The sequence below is a fragment of the Nelusetta ayraudi genome, unplaced genomic scaffold (assembly GCF_046127955.1).
Source record: "Nelusetta ayraudi isolate G7.1 ecotype Tasmania unplaced genomic scaffold, CSIRO-AGI_Nayr_v1 ptg000098l, whole genome shotgun sequence".
NCBI lineage: Eukaryota > Metazoa > Chordata > Actinopteri > Tetraodontiformes > Monacanthidae > Nelusetta > Nelusetta ayraudi.
In genome coordinates this window covers 484,232-508,360 of record NW_027466148.1, presented here as the reverse complement: position 1 = coordinate 508,360, position 24,129 = coordinate 484,232, and the positions used below count along the sequence as shown (strand labels likewise).

The 24,129-nt window shown below is 48.7% G+C and overlaps 1 protein-coding gene across 6 annotated transcripts in view; it reads left to right on the top strand.

Annotated features, from left to right (window-relative positions):
* arvcfb (ARVCF delta catenin family member b) overlaps positions 1-24,129 on the top strand; it is a 119,017-nt gene that overhangs the window by 64,720 nt on the left and 30,168 nt on the right. For 3 of the 6 annotated variants that reach the window (XM_076048274.1, XM_076048275.1, XM_076048278.1), the window contains 5 exons: positions 2,916-3,074; positions 3,879-3,899; positions 6,576-6,713; positions 8,861-9,522; positions 15,389-15,894. In XM_076048274.1, the coding sequence (XP_075904389.1) occupies positions 2,916-3,074; positions 3,879-3,899; positions 6,576-6,713; positions 8,861-9,522; positions 15,389-15,894 (1,486 nt within the window). The remainder of the gene's footprint in view (positions 1-2,915; positions 3,075-3,878; positions 3,900-6,575; positions 6,714-8,860; positions 9,523-15,388; positions 15,895-24,129) is intronic. The other 3 variants (XM_076048279.1, XM_076048277.1, XM_076048276.1) reach the window with 2 other exon arrangements.

Here is a 24,129-nt window from a genome sequence, read left to right as displayed (position 1 = left end):
TCAGCTGTGCACCTTCTGCTCTTCTGCGGGGGCTCAGTTGGTAGAGTTGGCTGCCAATTGATGATCCAAGGGCTGGCGGTTCAAATCCCGCCTCCAACTGTCCACATGTCTGAAGTGTCCTTGGACACTGAACCCTAACTGCTCCCCATGGGGCTGGCAGCGCCACCCACTGGTGTATGAGTGTGTGAGTGGATGGGTGAATGACAGGCCATTGGGAAGGGCTTTGGGCTACCGTGAAGGTGCTATATTAGTGCAGTCCATTTACTATTTCTGGCTTCAGTCTCCGCCCCCAAGACCGCGAGACGTCCCATTGGATGATGAATGGGGGACTGATAGACTGGTAGACAGCTGGTTTGTTAAATGGCAGTGGTCTATCGCTTCATCTCGAGCCTTTGTGTTGTTTCTCCGCCTCCTCCTCCTCATCATCATCATCATCATCATCATCATCATCATCCAGCCTCTCTGACGGGAACTTTAAAAAGAGGAAGAAGGAGAAGAACCTTTATTGATCCCACAGTGGGGAAATGAAAAAACTAAAGTAACAGAAGCTGTGGATTCCCATGCAGCTCTGAGCTGCTTCAAGAGGGCTGAAGGTGCAATCCAGAATTTTCCTCAGCGTCCTTGAAAGTTTTGTTGTTGTTGTTTTTTTTGGGGATCTTTGTGAAGCTTCACATTTCTTCTCAAGTTCTCAAACTTTTTATCCTCCACTGTCCTTCCTCCGTTTGTCCATTCACTCACTCCGCCACCTCCTGCCCTTCAAGAAGTGCCTCTTTTCCCTGGGATGATACACGTACTAGTGTGTGTGGGTGTGTGGGTGTGTGGGTGTGTGGCAGACAGCCGCTCCGACCTCGCAGCCGGGCGGCTTTTCATCATTTATTTAAGGGCTGTAATGTGGAGTTGGGCTCCGTCGTCCTCTTTGGCTAAATGAGAAGCAGGGAGTGAGGAAGGTGAAGGAGAAGCGCCGCGTTAAACTTGAAAGAAGACGGTTTGTCCTCCTCCACTCCCGCTAGAACTTTTATTTATTTATTTATTTACTTATCTAGGTATTTATTTATTTTCCCCGGGTGCCCCTCGGTGCGAGTTCTTCGCTCCTGTAAAGCTGCTGGATGCAACGTCCTGCATTTCACCCTGCGGCCTTTTAAAGCGATGAAAGACTCAAAGAAGACGTTGTGTTTTTCAGCGGTCAAATCTTCTGCCGTCTGCGCAGTCGGGAAAATATGAGTTCATTTTTCTCTGGAGCACATGCGCATCGTGAAGACATTCATAACTGTTTCAAGTAGTGTTTTCTTATCTGTTGTCAGGGACTAACAATCTCTGCAGTGATCAGATGGATAATAGACGCAGCGTCAGTGCTCTTTTTGCTTGCATGTGCAAAACTTGTTTGGATTTATTACTGTGAAGATTCTGCCTATTGTTAGACAGCAACAGGCTCCAAAATAAATCAGCATTTGTATGCTCTAGCATTTGCTCAAGCGTTTGTATTTTGTTCATTTTTCCCCTCCAACATCACAATTTGCCAACACGTGAGATTGGCTCGGACATCAGGAAACAGGAAGTAACATCAAGTTCCTCAAACAGGAATGTACTTTGTGTAAACAAAAACAAAGAGTCCAGCGGAGGGCGCTGAGTTCTCTGCCCATTCTGACCAATCTGAATGCAGTCAGCTGACAGCTGGAGCTCCAGTGAGGGCGTGTCCACCAACAAACCAGTTAAGTGATAAGGAGAAGATCTAGCAGATGTTTATAATTTTCTGGCCACTAGGTGCTGCTGAATTTTGAACACTGGGGCCTTGTAGTGGTTCACTTCACTGTGATAGTGTGTAGACTCTCAAGCCAGAGGTAAACAACACTGCTAATGCAACATTGCGGGAGTGTCTACCAACTTCCTGACTGCACACGCATGAACAGGAGAAGAGTCTCTAGCTCTTTTTCTCAGTGGGGAACCAGTGGAGGGTTGTGGGAATGGAGTTTAAAAAAGAAAGAAGCAGAAAGAAAGAGGCTGGCGTCAGTAGTGCAAAGTTGTGGCTGTTCAGCAAGAAGGACTGAAGATCAATGAGGAGCCTGGGAAGAGCCACGGCCCCATCGATCCGTCGGAGGGCCGTGGAGAGAGAGAGAGAGAGAGAGAGAGAGAGAGAGAGAGAGAGAGAGAGAGAGAGAGAGAGAGAGAGAGAGAGAGAGAGAGAGAGAGAGAGAGAGAGAGAGAGAGAGACCTCCACCTCACAAGGCCCAGTTCTATTGCTGGAGCCTGATGAGGCTCAACTGCATCTTCACACTGGTTAACATTTCAGTTTTCACACAGTGTCTGTGTGTATGTGTGTGTGTGTGTATGTGTGGACCGGTTAAGAGACTGTTGTTTGCTTTTCATGATTCCCAACTCAAAAGCTTCTTTTCATTTCCTGTTTTTTTTTTTATATGACGTCCAGTCTTTTATCTCCCCGCTGATAACCTCTGGTCAACTGCTGCGTGCTGTATTCTGTTTTTTGTTTTTTTGCTGATAACAGTCAAGAACAAAACAAACAACAGTGTGACGTGAAAGAAATGAATGTTAAAGTCCAAAATCTTTGCAATATTCTAGTCTACTGTCAGAAATGTGAGAAGTGCCTCCTGTTACTACTTTTGCTTGCGGTCTGACCCAGGGATTGTGGGTGACCACAATGCATGGAAGGTCAAATAAAGCATTGGTTTTAGCAGGAGGCTGTAAACAGAGGGCTAAATATGCTTCTTTCTGCAGATCTGAGCAGTTTTTTGGGGGGTTAGTGGTCATGTTGGGAGAAGAGAGTCAGGAGGACCTGGGGGCAGAGTTCTGGAACCACCCTCCAGACTGCTTTTCATTCTCCACGTGGCATCATGTTCAAGAGCCAATCACTCACCCCCCCCCCCCCCGCACCCCCTTTCCTTCCTTCTTCCCTCTCTCAGGAGCAGAGCCCCAGTAACGTCACGTCGCTGGGCATGATGCAGGAGCCGCAGGAGGTGGTGGAGGAGACGGTCACCATCGAGGAGGACCCCGGCACGCCCACCTCGCACGTCTCGGTGGTCACCTCGGACGACGGCACCACCCGCCGCACGGAGACCAAGGTAGGCTTCCCCCCTGTGGCGTGACGGGGCGGCGGAGGAGGGAGGGGGCAGGGCGGGGTTTCCTGCTGCCAGTCGACCGCATTGGATCAGAAACGATTTATTGTGTCGAAGAAACATCTTTTTTCCCTTCTGTAAACCCTTCTGAAAACTTAGCAGGAAAAATAAGTCTGTTATTTTGAAGGGATAGTTTAGTATTTTTGCAAATTTGCGGTCATATGAACAGGTTTGTGTACCGGTCTCCTTCCATCAAAACGAATCAAATACACAACTGACCTCAGAATTTTGCTTCTCCATTAAAAAACAATCCTTCTTTGTTTGCTTGTTAAACGGTTCAAGTGCCAGAAATCCTCCTGAATAACTGAGCGACCAAATACGACCGGCCTCGCTCTCACATAAACAGGAAATGAGGTTGAATGAGGGAATGAATATGAATTTTCAGTTGCAACAAGAGCAGCTGCAAACCACTCAGATTTATATTGCAAGGTTGTTTTTTTTTGTTTGTTTTTTTAAAGAAAAACAACAACAAAGACAGAGAGAAACAAGTTTTTGAAGTGTTTCACTATTAATTTATACCAAAGTTCTGCAGAACTTCTTCTTTCTCTGGTATGTAGCTCCACTGCCAGACTTTCACTCTGAAGAACTCTAAATCCCATAATCCCGCCACCCAAAGCTGTCTCAGCGGCGGCTGCGTGGCTTAATTGATGTGAAACTCCTGATTTGTGCTCAGCCGCAGAGGCTCTTTTCTTCTGTCTCTCTATTTTTCAAAAACGCCTCCTGTGTTGTGCTGTGTTGTTTCTCTGTAAGGACGCGGCTGCTACCCTGAAGGTGAGTGGACCGTTGTGAGACTTGTTTTGTTTTTTTTTCCACACTGCCCCCCGCTGGCCCCGGCAGCTTCACCGTTATTCAGCCCAGTAACATCCCAGTAACAGGCCCAGTGGCCTCCCACTTCACCGCTTCCTGCTCCGCCTCACTGGAGACCACAGCCTCGGTGCTCCTCTGCACCACTTCCTCAGACTTCCTCCTTTCATTTTTCCTGTTATTAGAGAAAATACCTCTTTGGAAGAACTTCAGTGGTTGCGAGATTTTAATGATTTTTTTAATGCCCAAATTTCATGAAAACAACGGAAGAAAAACATGAAGTCTTGGAACCACGATTTAATGCACATCCTGTGATTCTTGTGTGGGCGAAGCGATTTTTTTGTTCCTTTTTTTGAAATTGGTGACTCTACACGCGAAAAAACAAAAATAAAAGCAATTTCACGCCGCGGCGGCTGATGAAACCAGGACGTCTTCCACTCGGCTGCCGAGGGCGCTAATGCCCGCACGACGCCTTGTTGAAAGACAGACAGATTGCATTTCAGAATTTGAGAATTTCGTCGCCCTGCGTGCCTGGAGAATTCCCAGAAGAATCCAGGAATTACCATTTGAAAAGACATCTTGCAAATCTCGCGTTTTCATTCAGGCGAGCCGAGGCCTCAAAGACGAAGAAGAGCCGCGTATTGCGATATTTTCCCGGGGAGTCTGACTTAAACGCTGCTGCTGCTGCTGTTGTGTGGAGCTTCCCCTCCAGGGAGTGGGAAGCTGTAATTAAAGCGCCCGGTCTAATCCCTCAGCAGGGAGGTCGGCGGCCCTGCAGCCCGTTAACTGCGACTCAACACACACTGCAACACACCTGAGTTCATGCACTCGTATGAGAAAGTGCAGCACAATAAAGCCGTTTAACGAGCTGCTTTGCAGGGAAAGAGGAGGAAAGAGGAAAGACCTTGTTGTAAAGGCTCCCAGCAGGGGGCCGGAGTCAGCGGCTGGACTTCCTGCGGCTCAGTTCTTTCTTTATGCACGTTTCGGAATCGTTGCATCGGAGAAACGATGGAGATGCAAACAATTGGGAGTATTTTTTTTTCTGCAACAGTATTCGTAACCAGTATTGATTGGCTCCTGTTCTAACCTTAAGCCATTCATGGGTGAGTAGGGGGCGGGACTTCCTTGGTACTCGCCGCAGAGGGAAGTAAAAGCTCAAGAAGATCGTTTAAACTGTAAAGGGTGAGCTAGCGTAAGGCGTAACTGCGTTGATTAGCTAATTAGCTTAGCTTACCTCAACCGTCTTCACTGCATCACTGTCCGCCTTTCAGCTCTTTTTTCATTTTTTCATGCTGCCTCCCCATCCCACTCCTACCGTAATTATTGAGAATTTTCACGTAAAAACGTAATAGTTTCACATTATTTTTTTTCTAGGATGGCAGCAATGCCGTATACCCCCCCCCCCCACCCCCACCCACCACTTCTCCTTTTTTCAAACATCCCTCTTCACATTTTTCACGGCAACTCGCGGTTTTATTTATGCTCTTTATTTGTCCTTTTAACCAAAGTGTTGCCACGCTGTCTAACTCAAACGCGCTCCTCCCTCCTTGATGCTCTTCCCCCGACCGAGCGCCGCCGCCGCCGCTGCCGCTGCTGCCACTGCTGCTGCCGCTGCTGCTGCTGCTGTGAGATGAAACACAGACGCTTCTCCCATCTTCCCACAACTTTTAGTTTAATAGTAGTAAACAGATTTCTCAGAATTTTTATCAGCAGTATCGCAAGTTTGGATGCTTAGGGAGGAATTTTTTATTAAAAAAAAAACATTAAATAAATAGATAAATAAATAAATGAATAAAGGGGAAATAAAAGTGCTTCAAGTTGGAGTTTGTGAGAAGCTATGCAGTTGCTGTGTTGTCCACTCAGCTGTCAGCAGCAGCTTGAAGATGATTTATTTATTCAGTGGCAGTTCATTTTCTCAGACCAGTTGGGAAACATTGACTTTTAATAGCACTTGAACCGCTGCTCCAATTCTGGTCGAGTCAGTCGTCCAATCAGGGAGCTGAAGGTTTGCTCCTCAGTGGCTCTGCACTCAGCCGTCATCCAGACTGGCCTTCCTGCAGTTGATGGACCGTCTGGAGGGGGCGCCGACCGTATAGGAAGAAGAGCTTGTTAGGAAAAAAAAAAAAACAGCGTTCCGCATGCTAACAGGAATGGAGGCAGAGCCGACCACACAAACAAGTAAAAGTGTTTTAACAACCCTGAACCCGCTGCTTGCGCCAACTAGTGGGCAGAGTTTATTTGGTTATCAGGCTGGTGGCTACTGGGGAGTTGTTGGGCCCTTGTAAGCTGATTTTTTTTTTCTCCAAATTCCAGATAAGGTAAGTGACAGTTCCTCGCCTGTCCCTCTGTCTCAGAATCGTTTTTGGCGATATTTCTCGTCTAACAGCAGTTCTGTTTTTAACTTCAGTCTCTCCTTTTTATTTTGATGTTTCTAACAATAGCAAACACTGTTTAAGGTTAATTGCTGCTGGAAAAGCTTCCGTTCTTTCTCCATCCTGTGATTTTTTTTTTCCAGCACTGAATTAACAGGGTCTGGTTACATTTTATAGCACTGTAAAAAAAAAAAAAGAAGAAAAAGACAGAAAAGCTCCACTCTGGTCACTGCTCTCTCAGGGTTCTACCTGCCCCTCCCCTCATCTGTAGGTGACCAAAGTGGTCAAAACCATCACCCGCCGCACCTTCCACCAGCCAGCGGCGCCGTCGAGCGCCAGCGTGTCGCCAAGGTCCAGGCCTGCCAGTCGCTCGGCCACGCCCACCGCCACCAGTCTGGACGGCGAGCCAGTAAAAGACGCCGAGAGCAGTTTGCTGTGTTTAACACGCTAACATCCACTTGAGTCCCGACATTTGGCGTTCTGGACTTTGTGGCGCAGATTCTGCAGGGTTACTAGAAGTAAATCACAGGCTGTGATCACAAGTGTCTCCTGAGTTACTACCTCCTCCACTTCCCACGCCAGCACCCGCTGCCACGTCCATATAAGTTCTCCATAAAGCCGCCGAGGTCGTGAAAGCTCTTACCGGGCTGTAAAGTGGACAGCTTGACGCCTCCCTCTGCGTTTCTGACGGTTTAACAGGCCTGAGGGAGTCTGGCAGCCGCCGCTGCTTCACCAGGCCACGCCTCCTGCCCAACCCCCACCCCCTGACCCCTGGCCATGAGGTGTTTAGCTGCACCCACTCACAATCCTGTTTTTTCCTGCCAGTTTGCTTTCATCCGCTGTTTATCCCACTTGGGTTTACTTCTCTTTCTCGCGCGGCTCCCTTCGCATCATCAGCCCCGTTTCGCTCTTTTTGGGCGTCGGGTGTTTAGCATCTGCTGAAACTCGAGCGGCACATCAAAGAGCGTTTTGAAAGTGGCGGCGTGACGGCTCCCTTCGCCGCTGCCGCAAATTACCGGAAAAAGGGAAAAAAAAACGTGTCGGAACATGGCAGTCTGTGTTGGTCCGGGCTGGGAAGCTGCCAGCAGCCGTCGACACGCTCTCTCCTCTCTCTACACTGATGGGGAAAAGTGGAGGTGGAAAATTAGAAAAGTGGCTGATGGGAAGAAGAACAAGGAGAGCCCGGTGATGTGAAGAAGCTCGAGCTCCGACATCTCCGAGGGAGAAAAGCAACCAGAAGTTATTTGGTCCGAAGCGTCGTCTCAACGGCGACGTTCATCTCCGGCGACTTCCTGAAGCCGTGACACGGATGCCGCGCAAGTCGGCTCATTATTCCGAGGTCGCAACACGCGTGTTGGCGAATGGCAATCAAGCAAATCGGGCTCTTCACTTTCAACCGTGCAACCGGGAGGGGAGGACGAGGGAAGAAAAACAAAGGCAAATTGCCTGGTAATTACTCCCAACGTGGAAATGAACCCCGACGTTCCCAAAATAGGCCTCTGTGATGTGGCTCGCAGTCGGGATGCAATCAGGAAACAGGGTTTGTGTCGGCTTCGGCCGAGCTAATGAGGAGCGCCGCTGTTGAATCGGTACCGCCGTCCGTCTCAGATGTTGTTGTTTTTTTTTTTGCCCAGCTCGTGATTCAAAACCCCAAAACTGCATTGATTAAATCAACAAAATGAAATGATCCCAATATCCAGTGTTTAGTTTCCTAATCCATCCTTAAAGATGTTCAGAATCCTTCCACCCCCCCTTTCCAAGATAACGATTCATTTCCATCAACCTCATTAGTTGTCAAGATGATATTCATAGCCACGGACAAAATAACCAATTATCAAGCCACCGGCCGTTTCAGCCTGGGCGCCGGAGGGGGAGGAGCCAAGGTTGGGAAGGAGCGATGGAGAGGGAGGAACCAAGCCGTCTGTTACCAGACCCTCCTGCAGCAGATAGTTGGGGGGGGAGTTCTCAACGTTGCAAAATTAGACAACAATCAACAATCCCCTGTTTCCATCGACACCAAGCTTCTGTTTTTTACGACGACGGCTCCTTGTTAGTGTTGCGCACCGGCACTTTAAAAATGGGAGTTTTTTTATTTTATTAAATTTTTTACAAATGACACCTATTAGCAGATGTTCTCTCTCTTTCCCGAGGCTGATTTAAAAGTTAGATGGATGACTCATTAGCGCTGTGATAATTAGTCTTCAGCCTCAGCGAACACGCTCTGTTGCTGTCAGTCTCGGCGCTCCGCCGTCAACCGCAGGGAGCTGATTTCTCTTCAGTGCGTGTGTGTGTGTGTGTATGTGTGTGTGTGTGTGTGTGTGTGTGTGTGTGTGTGTGTGTGTGTGTGTGTGTGTGTGTGTGTGTGTGTGTGTGTGTGATCCCTAAAACAATAAACCAAGTTTGTTTGTGATCTACTAACGTGGTTCGGCCCAGTTTATTCCTGCACCTCCTTCACCACGACCGTGAATAACTATTAACTATCATTATTATTATGACTATTATTATTACTATTATCTTGCCTCGCTAAGTGACGCTGTCCCGTCCCTCCCTCTGCAGGTGACCAAGATGGTGAAGACGGTGACCACCCGCACCGTCCGCCAGGTTCCCCTGGGGCCCGACGGCCTGCCGCTGCCCGAGGGCTCGTCTCCGCTGGGCAGCTACACCGACTCCATCGACCGGCGCTACGTCAAGAACGGCGGTTGCGGCGGCGGCGGCGGCGGCTTCATCACGCCGCAGGCCACCTCCACCCTCACGCGCTCCTACAACAACTCCTACGGCGACTCGTACGGCGACGCCACGCCCGACGCCCCTCCGTACGGCCGCCACTACGGCCTGCACGACGGCTACCCCGAGCTGGCCGACGGATACGGCAGCCTGTCGCGCGGCCTCACCTACCGCCCGCCGCGCTACCCCTACATGGCCAACAGCTACCGGCCGGAGAACAGCTACACGCTGCCCATCCGCAAGGACGACTACGGCCACGTGGCGCAGCCGCAGGTGCCCATGGGCAGCAGCGTGCTGGAGCTCAACCGCTCGCAGCCCGAGCGCTTCCAGCCGGAGCCCTACGGCCTGGAGGACGACCGGCGCAGCCTGGGCCCCGAGGAGGAGGAGCCGTACGAGCTGGAGCCCGACTACTCCACCGCCAACCGCCGCACGCTGCAGGGGCCCAGCAGGGGGCGCACCCACCGGGAGCCGCTGCGCGACGGTCCTCGGGTCAGGTGAGGGCGCTGAAGATGTTCTTCATGGTGTGGTGATAAAATTTTGTCCAGAAATGGGCCCGGTCCCTTTGTGATGTCACAAAAGCCAGTGATCCAGCCTCTCTCTCTCTCAGGAGGGTGAGAACACCGTCCCAGTTAGGTGTTGGCTCCACCCCCTCTTTTGCACCATCTTGTGTTGTAGTCATGACGTCACCAGCTGAGACCAAGACATTGTCAAGACTTTATTTATCAAAGAAAAACAACAACAAAACAGGAAAAAATGACCGAGGAACAGCAACATTTCTTTTCAGCGAGGTATCTTTGAATCATTTTCTTTAGCATTTTGCTGCTTTGCCAACTATTTTCAAAACCATTTTCAAAACCTTATTTATTAATAAGGGGGCATCGTGTCACTCTGGGTGTCACCAACAGAACGTAAAACGGCAGCAGCAGAATTATTTTCTGTTATTACAATGTTGGCTAAGTTTTGACTGGTCTTGCTCAGAAATCCCCAGTCTGTCCAGCGCCAGACCGAGACCAGACCCAGTAAAACATACCTGTGAGTCTGAGACGAGACCAAGGCCCTCAAAAAGTGGTCTGGAGAGACCAAGACCAACCTCCAGTACTACAGTGCTACAGCAGTACCATCGTGTTTTCCGTCCTGTTTCCAAACATGTGCATGGTCCAAACAAGGCAGGAAGTTGCTGCTGGAGGCTGCAAACAGAGGGCTAAACTGACGGCTGTTTGACTGGACATCCAGACGGTCGTCAGAGGAGTTTCAGCCTCGTCTCACTTTCGTCCTGCACCGGCACCCTGAGGTCCCAGCGGGGCGGTGACACGTTAGCACGTATGCTAAGCCTCCGCACACCAAAGATAGTCCCATAACACGTCCTTAAGGTGACACATGTGGGGCCCTCTTAAAATAGCTTTTATGTACACACACACACACACACACACACACACACACACACACTCACACTCACACTCACACTCACACACTCACACACACATACGTTTCTTAATAGCAGGGTTTAGAGGCACCGAGCAGCAGAGAGCAGATGCCAAAGCAGCTTCTCTGCCTTAACACACTCCTGACTTCCAACACACACACACACTCCTGACTTCCAACACACACACTTGCTGAAAATCCACATCTTCAGAAAATGAGTCACTCCCCCATCCGCCTGGTGAGAGGCACTTGCTGTGACAAGCAATTTGTAGACTGCCTTACATGTGTCACAACACAGCCCTAACTGCCACACACACACACACACACACACACACACACACACACACACTGGCACGCTCTCGGGCAGACACACTGACAGCTGCTCACATGAATGGCCAAACACACACGCTTGAAGCCTCTGATTGCTGATTGCAGCTCGGCTAATTGCACAAGAAAAGCCAAATATTTCCTTTATTTGTATTTTTTCAACCTTTCCCTTTGGAAGTCAGCATCAACACAGAGCAGCATCACTGAGGCCTTAAGATTTTCCCTTTCATCATGATCATTATTATGATTATTCCTCCCAGGAAGAGTCAGCCCTCCCTTCCTCAGCTGCTGTGGCTCTGACTGCTGCTGCTCATTTTATTCCCTCCACCCAGATGCCAAATAGTCGTTTTGCGGCCATCGGGTGGCGCCGTGCTGAGACGGATGAAGCGTTATTTCTCAGAGGAGTTTGCTGGATGTGTCTTGCTGGAGGTCTTCAGGGACGAAAATACATATGAAATATGAAATACATATTTATATGTATATGTATGTATATATTTCTTAATGCCCTAGTCATCATCATGTATGTTCACTCTAAAAGCACATACTTGTCAGGAGTGCTCAGGGTTGTGGTGACAGATGACAGACGTGAGATCAAGTCAATCAATATTCATGAACATATTTAAAAATATTTTGCCATTTCGCTTCTGGCCTCTAGATGGTGCTAAACCTCCCATATTGATCCTTTAATTTAAAGTTGTAAGTTTTTAAAACAAACAAACTGTTCAGCTGCTGTTGACGGATCTATATATGACATATGAATATAAATATACATGTGTGGAGGTTCTCTCTCCGACTCTGCTTGAGTGAAGTCCTGCGACGCAGCGGAAACATAAATGCACTGTGGGAATGTGTGGAAGGAATTCCTTCTCCTTTCATCACCGCAGCAGCTCTGTAGATAACGACTCCTCTGACCCCGGATACGACTGCATCTTCCTCCCTTCACACCCCCAACCAAACACATCCTTCACTCTTTGTGTGTGTGTGTGTGTGTGAGAGAGAGAGAGAGAGAAAGTGTGTGTGTGTGTGTGTGTGTGTGTGTGTGTGTGTGTGTGTGTGTGTGTGTGTGTGTGTGTGTTCTTATGCCAGCATGATTAATAGCTGCTTTTGAACTCTGCCACACTATGGGGGCGTGTTCAAGTCGGCCTCTAATGGCTCGTCTCTCCTTGGGCGACCTGCTCGGCTGGAGCTGCCCACCTGCATCAGCGGGTCGACACACACACACACACACACACACACACACACATGCAGAGTCTCTGGGGAAGGAGCGACGGAAGCGATTGTTTCTCCTCCTCTTCCTCCTCTTCCTCTTCCTCTACCTCCTCCTTCTCCTCCTCCCCCTGGATCCTGCCAAGAGCCTCTCACCGCTAAATATTCCTTTTAATATTACATCTTCCCTCATGTCATGTTCGAGGCTTCTGCCTCATTAGCGGAGAAAGTTCCACGTGAATGGAAACAAGCGGCGGTTGACAGTCGGTGGTCGGTGTTGTCAGAAGTAAGAAGAAGAAGATGTAGATGACGAAGAAGACGTCTGATTTTCAGGAAGTGGGAAGACGCTGCGGCTCTCTGATGTTTCGCCAGCTGGACTTTTCCCTCTTGGCTTCACCTTTTGGACGAAGAGTGAAAAGTCTCGACCGAGGTCAGTGGTCGACCTGGATGGTTGAGCAGCTCCACAGACTTTCCACTTCTTCTTTGGTTGAGTTGTGTTTTTCTCCCTCGCTCTCAGCGAGGCCCTCTCGATCAAGACGTTGGGAGCGAGGAACTTGTGAACGCCGCTGCCGCCGCTGCGTGTACATACCAGATGCAAATATCTTCCCCGGCAGCGTGTTTGATCTTCTCAACGTTATCGACTCACGCGGAGCTTCTGTGCGGAGAGAAGATGAAACGCGACACACTGGGGGTGTTTTTTTTAATCTGTGGCCTCGTTGCGACGCGGCAACAGAAACGGGAAACAACAAAAGGCCTCGCTGGTTCTGGAGCAGTACCGGGCCGGACCTTGGTGGGCGAGCGAGATAACCGCGAGGAGAGGGATCACGGCGCTGTCATTGTGCGTGGAGCTGCGAGACCTTTCACCCCGCATTGAATACCCCCCCCGCCCTCCCACCTCACTCAGACTCTCTCACCACGGCTGACGGCAATTTAAATGCAAATGCTGACATTCCCGTCACTCAGCCTCCAATCTGCAGGAAAGGCTGCTGGATCTCAGCTGTGTGTGTGAGAGAGTGCGACCAAACTGCACAAATAATGAGAGGGAAGGTGAAAGAAGAGGCAGACGGCGTGCGTTACGAAGAAGATGAAGAAGACGTGGAAGAAAGAAGAAGAAGAAGAAGTTGTTGATGCATTTGTTTGATTTGACGACACTGGGAACGTATCCTGAGTCCTGCAGCAATCAAAAGTTAGAAGGCGCTCACTATGCGTGCATGAGTGAGGAATCCCTGTATTGTGCACACACGCACACACGCACACGCACACGCACACGCACACTCAGAGATTCCATTAATTTCCATAAAGTTTTGCGTCGAGTCATCTTTTGCTGAAGATGCATTTTAGTTCCACTTTGATGCCGCAAATGCTTGTGTAGTTGTCGTTGGCGGCTGTGTTCACTTCCTGTTTCTCTCTCGGGTCCGCCCCCCTCTGCCCAGCTCCGCCCCCATCAGCCTCCCTCTGACCATCCTGTACCAATTTGGCTGGCAATAAGATGCAAAAATGCCGTCGGACGTGGTGGCCTGTGGAGCTCCGCCCCCCCCCCCTCCTCTTGGGATAACGTGTAAAAAACACTCACAGAATTAACATAGAAGTCATTAAAATTGAAGTTTGCCACCGACTGAGTTTCCCTGCCTGGCGTGTCGCCGTCGTGTCGACCCGCCGAACATCAAAGCCAGGGCCAGCATGATGATGTAACCACCGTAAACAAAGTCTGCAGTTTTGGGTTTGGGGGGGGGGGTGATATCGAGGCTGAGCACGAGTGTAATTAATGAACTTCCTCTTATGTGAAATGTTCCGCTGCTCTTCTGAACGCTTGGACCTAGGTTTCGATGTTGACCAACACATTTTGCTGTGTGTGTGTGTGTGTGTGTGTGTGTGTGCGTGTGTGTTTTGTGTTTGTGTGTGTGCATTGGCCAACACCGTCGACTCTTTTCTCGTCTTGGCGATATATGCCTCAGCGGATGAAGAAAATGGAAGAAAAAGGGAAATAACATATAAATAGATCAGCTCCTCGTTTCCGATCCCAGATTTTCACCTCTGGTGACTTTTCATAATCTATGGAAATATTCTGGGTTTTTTCACAGAGGGAGTGAAATCCACTTGGTAGACCTCTGTGGAGGCCATGTGTTCCAAATAAATAACATCAATAATACTAAAAATCAAATCAAGAAAGAAAATGCTGGACTCTCCAGTGAGAGATTTGGCTTTAAATGTGGTGTTCACATCTTCTTCTTGTCTCCCAGAACTGAGTTGAGTCTCCTCAGTCTCCTCCGTCCAGCACAGTGACGAGCCGCTAAATGAGCCGATCATATTTCAAATTTGGCCGACCTCGCCCTTAAAGTCTAGTGGAGTAGTAGCGCTCAGTCCGGCGACAAACCATCCGTCATCGTAATTTAACGCCCGTGGTTCCCTCGGCCGCCTCGTTTCAAATTGATGAGGGAGTGGAGGGAGTAAATCAGACACGGAGGCCCGTCCTGGGGGTGCCCCCCCCCCCCCCCCCCACACACACACACACACACACACACACACACCACAGGGAGACCCCGTCTCTCCAGAAAAAAGGAAAAAAATGAACTGTCTTCAACAACGGGTAGAATGCTTCTGAGGCTGATGCTAACACTAGCATGTTAGCATTTGAACTCCTCCGAGCCTCGGAGCCCTGAGGGCTTCGAACCGGAGCTCGGAGCCGCCTCCTCCAGGGACAGTGGCCCATCCCACCCTTTCCCTCAGGAGGAGAACACATCAAATCACTTCTGCATCTGTGCCTTCCTACAACAAGAGAGAGAGAGAGAGAGGGAGAGAGAGAGAGAGAGAGAGAGAGCGAGAGAGAGAGAGAGGAACCTTCAGAAGACTTTTCTTCAAAGATTTTTTTCCTTTGGAGTTTGCTCGTCTCGGCTTCTTTCTGAACTACCCGGGTTCTTTTTTTTCTGCCTTGGTCTTTGTGAAAAGTTTTTTTTTTTTAGTCCTCCGTCTATCCATCTCTCTCTCTCCCTTCCTCCAAGTGTTTGTTGGTTCGTTGACAAGTTTGTTGCTGCCACCTGACAGGATGGAATGAGAGAAAAAAAAAGCGTCGTCAGTCGACCTCAAACACTGTTTTTGCCGACTCAAGAACATCACGGACGCTTGATGTTTCCCATCTCCTCTGTCCTGCTGCTCCTGCTCCTCTTCCTGCTGCTCCCCCTCTTCCTCCTCTTCTTCTCCCTTCCCCTCCTCTTCTTTCCCCTCCTCCTCCGCCTCTTTCTTCCTCTCCTCATCCTCCTCCTCCTCCTCCTTCTCCTTCTCCTCCTCATTTTGAACCTCTTCCTACTCCTCTTTCTTCTCTTCTTCCCTGCTCCCCCTCTCACCTTTGTTTGTATCCCTCACCATCCTCTCTCTTTCTCTCTCTTTCTCTCTCTCCCTCTCCTTCAGGGGCTACCCGGACGAGCAGGTGGAGGCGGAGCTGATTGACGAGCGCCACCCCTACATCCACGGCATGTACTCTGCGCCGCTGGCCCAGCCCGAGAGGGGCAGCATGGCCAGCCTGGACCGCATGGGCGGCCGCCGCTCGCCCTCCATCGACAGCATCCGCAAGGACCCGCGCTGGCGCGACCCCGACCTGCCCGAGGTCATCGCCATGCTGGGCCACCCCATCGACCCGGTCAAGTCCAACGCGGCCGCCTACCTGCAGCACCTGTGCTACGAGAACGACAAGATCAAGAAGGACGTGCGGCAGCTGAAGGGCATCCCGGTGCTGGTGGGGCTGCTGGACCACCCCAAGGCCGAGGTCCACCGCAAGGCCTGCGGCGCCCTGCGCAACATCTCCTACGGCAAGGACAACGACAACAAGGTGGCCATCAAGAACTGCGACGGCATCCCGGCGCTGGTCCGGCTGCTGAGGAAGACCAACGACATGGAAGTGCGGGAGCTCATCACTGGTAAGACATCGGCGGTCGTTGGTCAGCTGATCAAGGCACGTTAGCGCTCAGTGACGCTTGGGTGATGAGAGCAACAGAGTGAGGTTTTAGCTGCACTGTCGCTCAGAACCCGTCGGAGGAAATCACCAGAACTAATTTAAACTCCATTTAAACACTCGCGTGGTTAATTTAGATTAATATGATTCATTTATTTTCAACACTAGGGTGCCTGTTCTGTGTCGGAGGCAGGTCCGTCACTGGTAGTTGTCCCTTTGGAAACACAATGTTCTAATATAAGGCGACTCTCTGTATTCAGGGTTACATTCTGTGTAATTTTAGCCTTTAGCATTAGCGTCTATTTGGAGTGTGGTTTGCGGTTTGCCTCTCGCCATTTAGAACAGCTGCTTTGTGATGAGTGGCAGAGGAGGAGATGGACATTCACGTGCACTACAACTTGCTCCCATGATTTGACGATGAACATAGGTGACCAAATACAACAAAAGCAACCGCTGGAGCTTCACGTAGCCAAACTTTCTCTCACCTCATATCGAACGATGAAAAGTCGCTTCAGTCCATCCTCACATAGACTCTCCGAGTGCAGCTGTCAGCTCTGGAAACCGCCACAGTGTGCGACGATCATTGTTTTTTTTGTTTTTTTGTGGCTCTGAAACTTTTCCTCTGACTTCTAGCGCGACGCAGCCAATGAGCCTGTTGGCGACGGCAAAATCATCCGCTTGCGTTTGCCGTGTTCTGAGGAGAGAAATAAAACACGAAACAAAACGAAATAAACACAAAACACCGGTTGCGCTGTTGCCAACTGTTTTGGCTGGGCTCGCTGCAGGATTCCTCCGTCTGGCCGCCTAATTGGCTCAACCCTGTTGCACAAGCGGCTTCACTGAAGCCCTTTCTTCACGCGACAGCACCTCAGCGTATGCGTATATACGTATATCTCGGACCGCACAGCGTCGTTTCTGTTGCCTTAAAGCCTGTTGTACACGCTTGGCTGAAAACTGGCTAATTGTTGCAGCAGGATCCTCCGCTCGTCTTCTTCTTCTTCTTCTTCTTCTTCTTCTTCTTCTTCTCCTGCCAAAATGTTTTCTGTCCGGCTGCGATTGCGGCAGCGTGCAGGGCGATCTCGTTAGCAGCTAGCCTGACGTACGAGCTTGTGTCTTGTAAATGGACGGTGGAAATGGAAGTTCTTCTTTTTCTTTTTCAGCCTCTTTCTGATGCGAGAACATCGGCTGGTTACGTTGTTAAAATAAAAGAGAAGTAAGAAAAACTAAAAAAAAACAAAAATTAATTCTCTCTCGTGCAACATGATAACCAGCGTGCAACGCCGGTGCAAAATATCAAAACAGAGCGGAGGAAAGTCGAGTAAGCGTTGCGATTTAACACACACACACACACACACACACACACACACACACACACACACACACACACACGGTGATATTTAATAACTGGGGCTGTTTACACAGTCACATGGATTAAGACACAAAGCAAGTCGATTCTGCTCAGGCAGGCGGACGGACGGACGGCTAATAAAATTCGACTTTGCACCGTGCAGCGGGACACGGCTTCATTCCTGGAGGGCGGAGCCACTGATTGATCCCAGCGCCACGATCAAGTTTCCTGTGTGAGCGCACGCGTGTGGCTGTTGCGCGCGCTAATCCCTGACGTGATTGGCCGGCGTCTCACACCCTCTGGCAGGCAGGCAGGCAGGCGAGGAGGCTTTTGTTTCCCAGTGTGTCACTTCTAAAGTGAGACTCCTGACCTTTTGCGTGCGGCGTGCAGCTTTTTTTTTTTTTTCCTTCTGTCATGGCAGTGGCGTTGTGGCGTGGAGCGTCCACGGCGCCGCAGCAGCAGAAATGATCTGGAGCAGCGGCAGCAGCAGCGGCAGCAGCGGCAGCAGCAGCGGCAGCAGCAGCAGCAGCAGCAGCGGCAGCAGCATGTTGCTCCCCACTGGAGCTAAAAATAACCCTGCACCACAAGGCGGGGGAGGACGGAATGGAGGATGGGAGGATGGGAGGATGGGAAGCCTTTTTTTCCTCTTTTTTTTCTCCCCTCGCCTCTCCATCCCTCCTTCCCTCGCTCACTCGCTCGCCTGCTCGCTCGTTATCCAGCCTCGTCTTCCCAATCTAATTTATTCTCTCCTTAATTCCTTATCGACGAGCCTCGACAAACTTGAAAATCTGTTCCAGTTCGATGCAGCACACTTAATTTGCCGTGTTTTAAACCTCCACTGTTATTTTATTCTTCTTCTTCTTCTTCTGAAGAAGAAGAAGAAGAAGAAGAAGAAGTGAGTGTTGTGCGATAGATCTGAGGCAGTTTGGGCCAGGAAGTGACAATTTCTTTTCAATTATTTCATTTATGTTTTTCCTTTTTGTGTTAACGGGTGGAAGTGCACCGCCCTGCAGTCAGAAAGTTGGGCGCTAACTCGGGATTTACCGTTGGAAAAACAAGCCGCTCTCAGTGCAAACTCAGCTTCAGGCCTTTGTGATCTCCACTGGCTGCAAAGATGTGTTGCAGGGAACACATCTTCTCTTCTCTTCTCTTCTCTTCTCTTCTCTTCTCTTCTCTTCTCTTCTCTTCTCTTCTCTTCTCTTAGTCCTTGTGTTTTGAAGAGCCGACTGTCGGGAGTTTCAGTTATTGTAGCCACGGCTGTGAAACCACAGAGGGAGGAAACACGGAGGTCAATGTCAGAGAGGAACCTGAGACACAGCAGTCGTCTGTGTTCAGCCAATCACAATCATCCTCCCCCCCACCCATCCCCCGGCCCCTCCTCGGGCCGCTCCGGGGCTGATTGCCCGTCCCTCCCCGCCCAACGCAAACGTGGATTATTGAGCAGATTTGTCTGCGTTTCTGCTCCTGCGGGGGGGGGGGTTTGGTGGGCTGAGAGATGATATCTGGACACAGTGAGTGTCTGTGTCTGCCGATGATGATGATGATGATGATGATGATGATGATGATGATAATGATGAAGTCACCGGAAGAGGCAAAATGGTTTTTCGGCGCTTGCCCATTACGAGGATGTCACCAGAAAACAGTATTTTAAGAACTCTCTCACAGCTGCTGTGAATTAAAGCTTCAGTGCCAGCTGGAACTCGCGGTGACCTCCAGGCAGAAACTCATAATATATTTTCCCCGCAATAGCCGGTGATGAAAAGAAGAAAAAAAAATCTATCTGGTCAGAATGAGGGATTAGGAAGTGTAATTTGACCGAAGGAATTAAAAAAGTCAAGTTGTTGCTGTCAAAAAAAAAAAGAAATCCTGCAACTGTCAACTAAGGGGGGGGGGGGTGGGGGGGGTGATGGCGATCGATGGCGATCGACACTCATGCTGCTTGCTAGCTCGTGGGTTTAATCTCGCGGTAACGTATCAGGTGACCGAGAATCCGGTCATTTTTCAAAATAAAATTGTTCAGGCTCAGATCATGAATGAAACGGGATTCATTTAACAGAAGTTACTTATTCTTTCTGTCCGGCCCGGTACCAAATGACCCACGGATCGGCACCGGTCCGCGGCCCGGGGGTTGGGAACCGCTGGTCTGATGAATCTGACATTCAAGCATTTTTCCACACAAGAAAAAAAATTCTCTATTCATTGCAAATGTTTTACACAGCAAAGTGGAAGATGCTTTGTTTAGTTCATGAAACCCAGCATTGGTCTGAACACAGTGCCAGTGGACGATGCTGGTCAGTGAAGGACACTGAAGGTCGGCAATCAGTGTCTCTGTAATCCAATCAGGAAAATCTAATCTGGGGAGGACAAATCAGATGAGGGGCCTTGGCGGAGCTGCCATCCACCGTTATTTTTTTTTTCCATAAATGAATAATTTGGCAATTATCTCCGGAATCACTCGCCCGGCTCTGGAAAAAAACAAACTACATATAGATTTTTTTGTGTTTTAAACATAGTTTTTCCACAAACGCCGACTGACTGAGCAGACTGAAAATACTGTTGTCGAATCGTTTGATTCTTTCATTCTGCTGTTGTCAGAGATGCTATTTGATTAGCATTAGCATTAGCTCATTGACAGGCCTGGATCAAGTCGGTGAACTCAGCTGGCAAAATTCTGAATGTGAATGTGAATCGAGCTCCTGGTGGGCGAAAATATAATGACAACAACATAAAAGTTGAATTAAAGATCAAGCATCAAAGAAACAGCTCGGGTCGCAGCGTGCGAAAGCAATCGAAAGGCAGAGCAAATGCAGCGAATTAGATCGCAGTTGAAAAATGCAGCGATAATAAATGATAAACGTCACCGTGGGAAGCAGCTGATGAAGCCAAAACCAAACTTGGAACAACAGTCGTGGTTGAAAAGCCATGAAAACCAAACGCCGCCTGAGGACCACCCAGCGAGACCACCTGGCCAGACCATCACATTGATTTAGTGTGCATCCACGTGCACACACATCTTTAGGCCCCGCCCACCTCGTTTCATCAGCTTCTTTCTGGGAAGCCACCGCGGCCTCACCTCCTCCTCCTCCTGCTCCTCCTGCTGCTGCTGCAGGACATGATGGATGAGGGAGGGGGGGGTAGGAGAAGTACAGATTGAAGGGGGAGGGGAGTGGGGGAGGTAATGGGCGGAACTAAGTTAATAGTCCGGCTAGAGGAGCAACATGGCCTGGAAAATGTAATTAGCGTTAGCTTTAGCTCCAGTCCTGCTCCCAGTCGGACCACAGTTGCCACTACGACTTCAAAAAAGAAAGAAACAAGGTGAAAGTGCTGCAGTAATCATTGTGACAGTTGTCAGGCGGCGCCGGGAGGTGAGGATGGGTGAGGATGGGTGAGGAGGAGGTGAGCGGTAAACACTCGTCTCTTGGTCTTGTCACTTGTTCTGTTTTGCAGCGCTGCGCCGTCAGAACGCTGGCAAACACAAGCCGCCTGTTTGTGGCGATAAGTGATTGAGGAGGCGTCAAACAAGGCGCAGGTTCGGGTCCCGTCGCAGAACAAACTCACCGTGACACCGGGAGCAACTGGAGGGAACAGTCAGGGAGTTTTCAGGGAACTCCTGGAGTCTTTGTCTGAAAGGGTGAATCACAAAGTTCAGCTTTGTCGGGACACAAATAAAAATAAAAAGTAGAATAAATTGAAGGACAAACTGAGGAAAATGACACTTTTACTCACAGCTTCTGCACAATGATGACAGGAAATGAAAGTAAAATCAAACACAGAGATGGTAAACATCGATTACGTCCCGGCAGCCCCCTACTGGTTGGTGAAGGAACTGTGCTCAGCTGTTTGTTCCAGCGCTAACGCTACGCCGCGTGAAAGCTAACCTAGCAGTTGGACAGTGACCTTGTAGAAGAGAGGCGTCCGGATGGTCCATCCATCACAAGTCAACAATGAATCAATTTGACCTGGTTTCACTTCTTTCCCTACCTCAGTTTCATATATATATATATATATATATATGTATTTCTTAATGAGGTATCTTGCTGGAAGGTGAATGGCAGCGGCGTTGACTTGCGTGGGAGGTTCCTCTGCTAGGCCGTCCCCACTTTGACGTTATTATTATTTCCTCAAATGGAGTCGCGGAGACATTTTTATGGCTGCCGTGTTTACAGGAGCCGCTCACAAACATATTTCACAGGCCGTTTCTCCACATTCCTTTCATCGCCCGCCGCTTTTCAGGATTCCCTTCATGACCTTCCAGCCAGACTGTTTAGCCCGTCCGCCGAGAATATAAACAACATTAATAAACCAGAGCGGAGCGAAGCTTCTTTTTTTTTTTTTCTTGTTAAGATCTTGAATGCGGTTTAGAAGGTCGAGTTAATGTTCTGCTGAAATAAATCGACTTAATTAGATGAAAGGAGAAGGAGAGAACAAAAAGGGACTTGTGAGGCAGGTTTGGATGCGGCTCCACTCGGCCAACGTCGGCACCGTTGTAGAAAAATGAATGCATTTATTCTATAAACTTTGTCATTTCATCAGAAACGGTGACAGATTTTTAATTTTTTTTCTTCCTGCTGCTTTTGGAGATTCACACGTCTCACAACTGACAGCATCAATTCTCACTTCATCAACTTTTGGGTGTCATTTCTTGTTGTTTTGTGCTAATTAAAATGTGTCAACCTTTGATTGAACTCTTTGTGCCGTGAGAACATCTTTAGATATTCCTCAGCGTCAACTCACCTTTCAATTTGGTGTCCAAACGAAACAAAAACACAAATCTAATGTCTGGGGATGGTTATTTTTCGCCACCCCACACTGCGCTGCATCAGATGGAAAATTTCTCATTTGGCTTTAGCATTTAAATAGGACCAAACAAATTCCCCACAAATCAATAACAAATTAGGAAAAAAAAAAAGCTCAACGCTGAAAACAAACCAAAAGAATAAACTTGAGCTTTATTAAGCAGGACTGGCACAGATGGGTTTTACCACACAGACTGGAGAGTACTGCACTGTGAAATCAGTCTCTTCTTGCTGCACGGGACGCTGTGGAATTCATTCATTCATTCATCTTCTATACCTGCTTATTCCTATTCAGGGTCACAGGGGTCTGCTGGAGCCTCTCCCAGCTGTCTTAGGGCGAAGGCAGGGTGACACCCTGGACAAGTCGCCAGTTCATCGCAGGGACGCTGTAGAATAATGTAGAATAATTTAGAGGAATGTTTGGCACAGCACACATTGTGTAACGATGCATTCAGGGCCCGGTGTGTCTGATTTAGCGCCACCTAATGGTAAGAAAGTTCACGGAATGTAGGTTTTTCTACCCTGGCTTGTGTCCCTTTAATTCTCAATACACGTCGTCACTCTGGAGATTTTCTCCATAAAAAAAAAAATGGTCAAGATTTGAGACACATTTTCAAAAAAAATAAAAAATAAAAAATCAATCAATCTGTGCACCGGTAGCCTGTTTAGTCTCTGACGCACAGGAAGTCGCTCCGCTCGCCAACTGCAACCGCAGTTTAGAAACGAAGTTCACGGTCGGCATGAAGTCGGAAAAGCTTCTGCAATGACTGAAATATGATGTTCTCACCGCTCAAAGGCACAAGACTCAATTCCAACTTCTAACGTGAAACAGTATGAATCAGCCAAATTACTTTTCATGTGTGTGTGTGTGTGTGTGTGTGTGTGTGTGTGTGTGTGTGTGTGTAACATCTTGGAGGAAAGGGAAGTCTGTGTTCTCCAGGCGTAACCGCACCAGGAGAAGTGCTTTTATTTTTAGAGCCGGCAAATCTGTCCAGACTTCTTTTTTTATGTGCAGGGAGCACGAGAGGAAATTATTGACCATCTGGAAAATGTACAGAAACCATATGAAAGAGGGGGGACAGGGGGAGACAGACAGACATGCTCCCCCTGCTCTGTTTAACACTCTGTTATGATTGGACGGGAGGGAGGGAATCACTTCACGGCCCTATTTTTAGCCTCGGTTTGGAGCAGACGTTCCCAGAATAAACATGCATTAACTAACCAGAGAATAATGCAAGACGCACACACACACACACACACACACACACACCCAATTAAACCCCAAATTCGTTGGTAAACGCCAGACTTTTGACTTCTAAGTTGGAGTTGTTTTTCCCCCGAAAAGCTGAAATTCTGCAGTAAACACTTGTTAATGATTCCTTACATTGTGATTGGTCAAACAGAAGCAGAAACGAATCGTCGCTTTACGGTGTTAGTTTGCAAAGCTGCTAATACTTACTGCTAATTACGGCTTATGCGCTTCACACCATTCAGTGGAAACACCTGCAAATAGCAATTGTACTTTATAGAAATATCGTTTTTATTTTGCAAAAAACTGTAATGGAAACGCGTCTAGTGTCCGCTAGCTAGCTATCTAGCCAACTAGTTTGTCTGCTCCTGATTGTACAAAGCGCTTTCAGATAACTTTGGATGTGATTTATCACTGTATAAATAGTACAAAGGTTGGCTGATTGATTGACTCCGAGCTACAGTGGCACACTTCCCCCGGGGCCGTTAATGTTGCGGCGTTGCGTTGAGTTTGCGTGTGATGAATTGCCGTCGTCTGCGCTGTAAAAGTTCTGCAAAATAAAATAGTAAGCGGTTGTCACTTCCACTTTGTGCACCACACACTGCTTTGAAGATGGATGTAAGCCTGTTGCATAATAAACAGAGTAGCGAATAAAGCACATAAATTGACGGATGACAATGTTTATTAGTGGATTTTAGCCAAAGACCAGGCGGGAATTACTGAGAAATTAACCTTTTTTATTTCCTTTCTAAATTGAACTTTTTTCAGTTTGAAGTTTGTTCTCGTGCTCATTATTTCTTTGGCTCT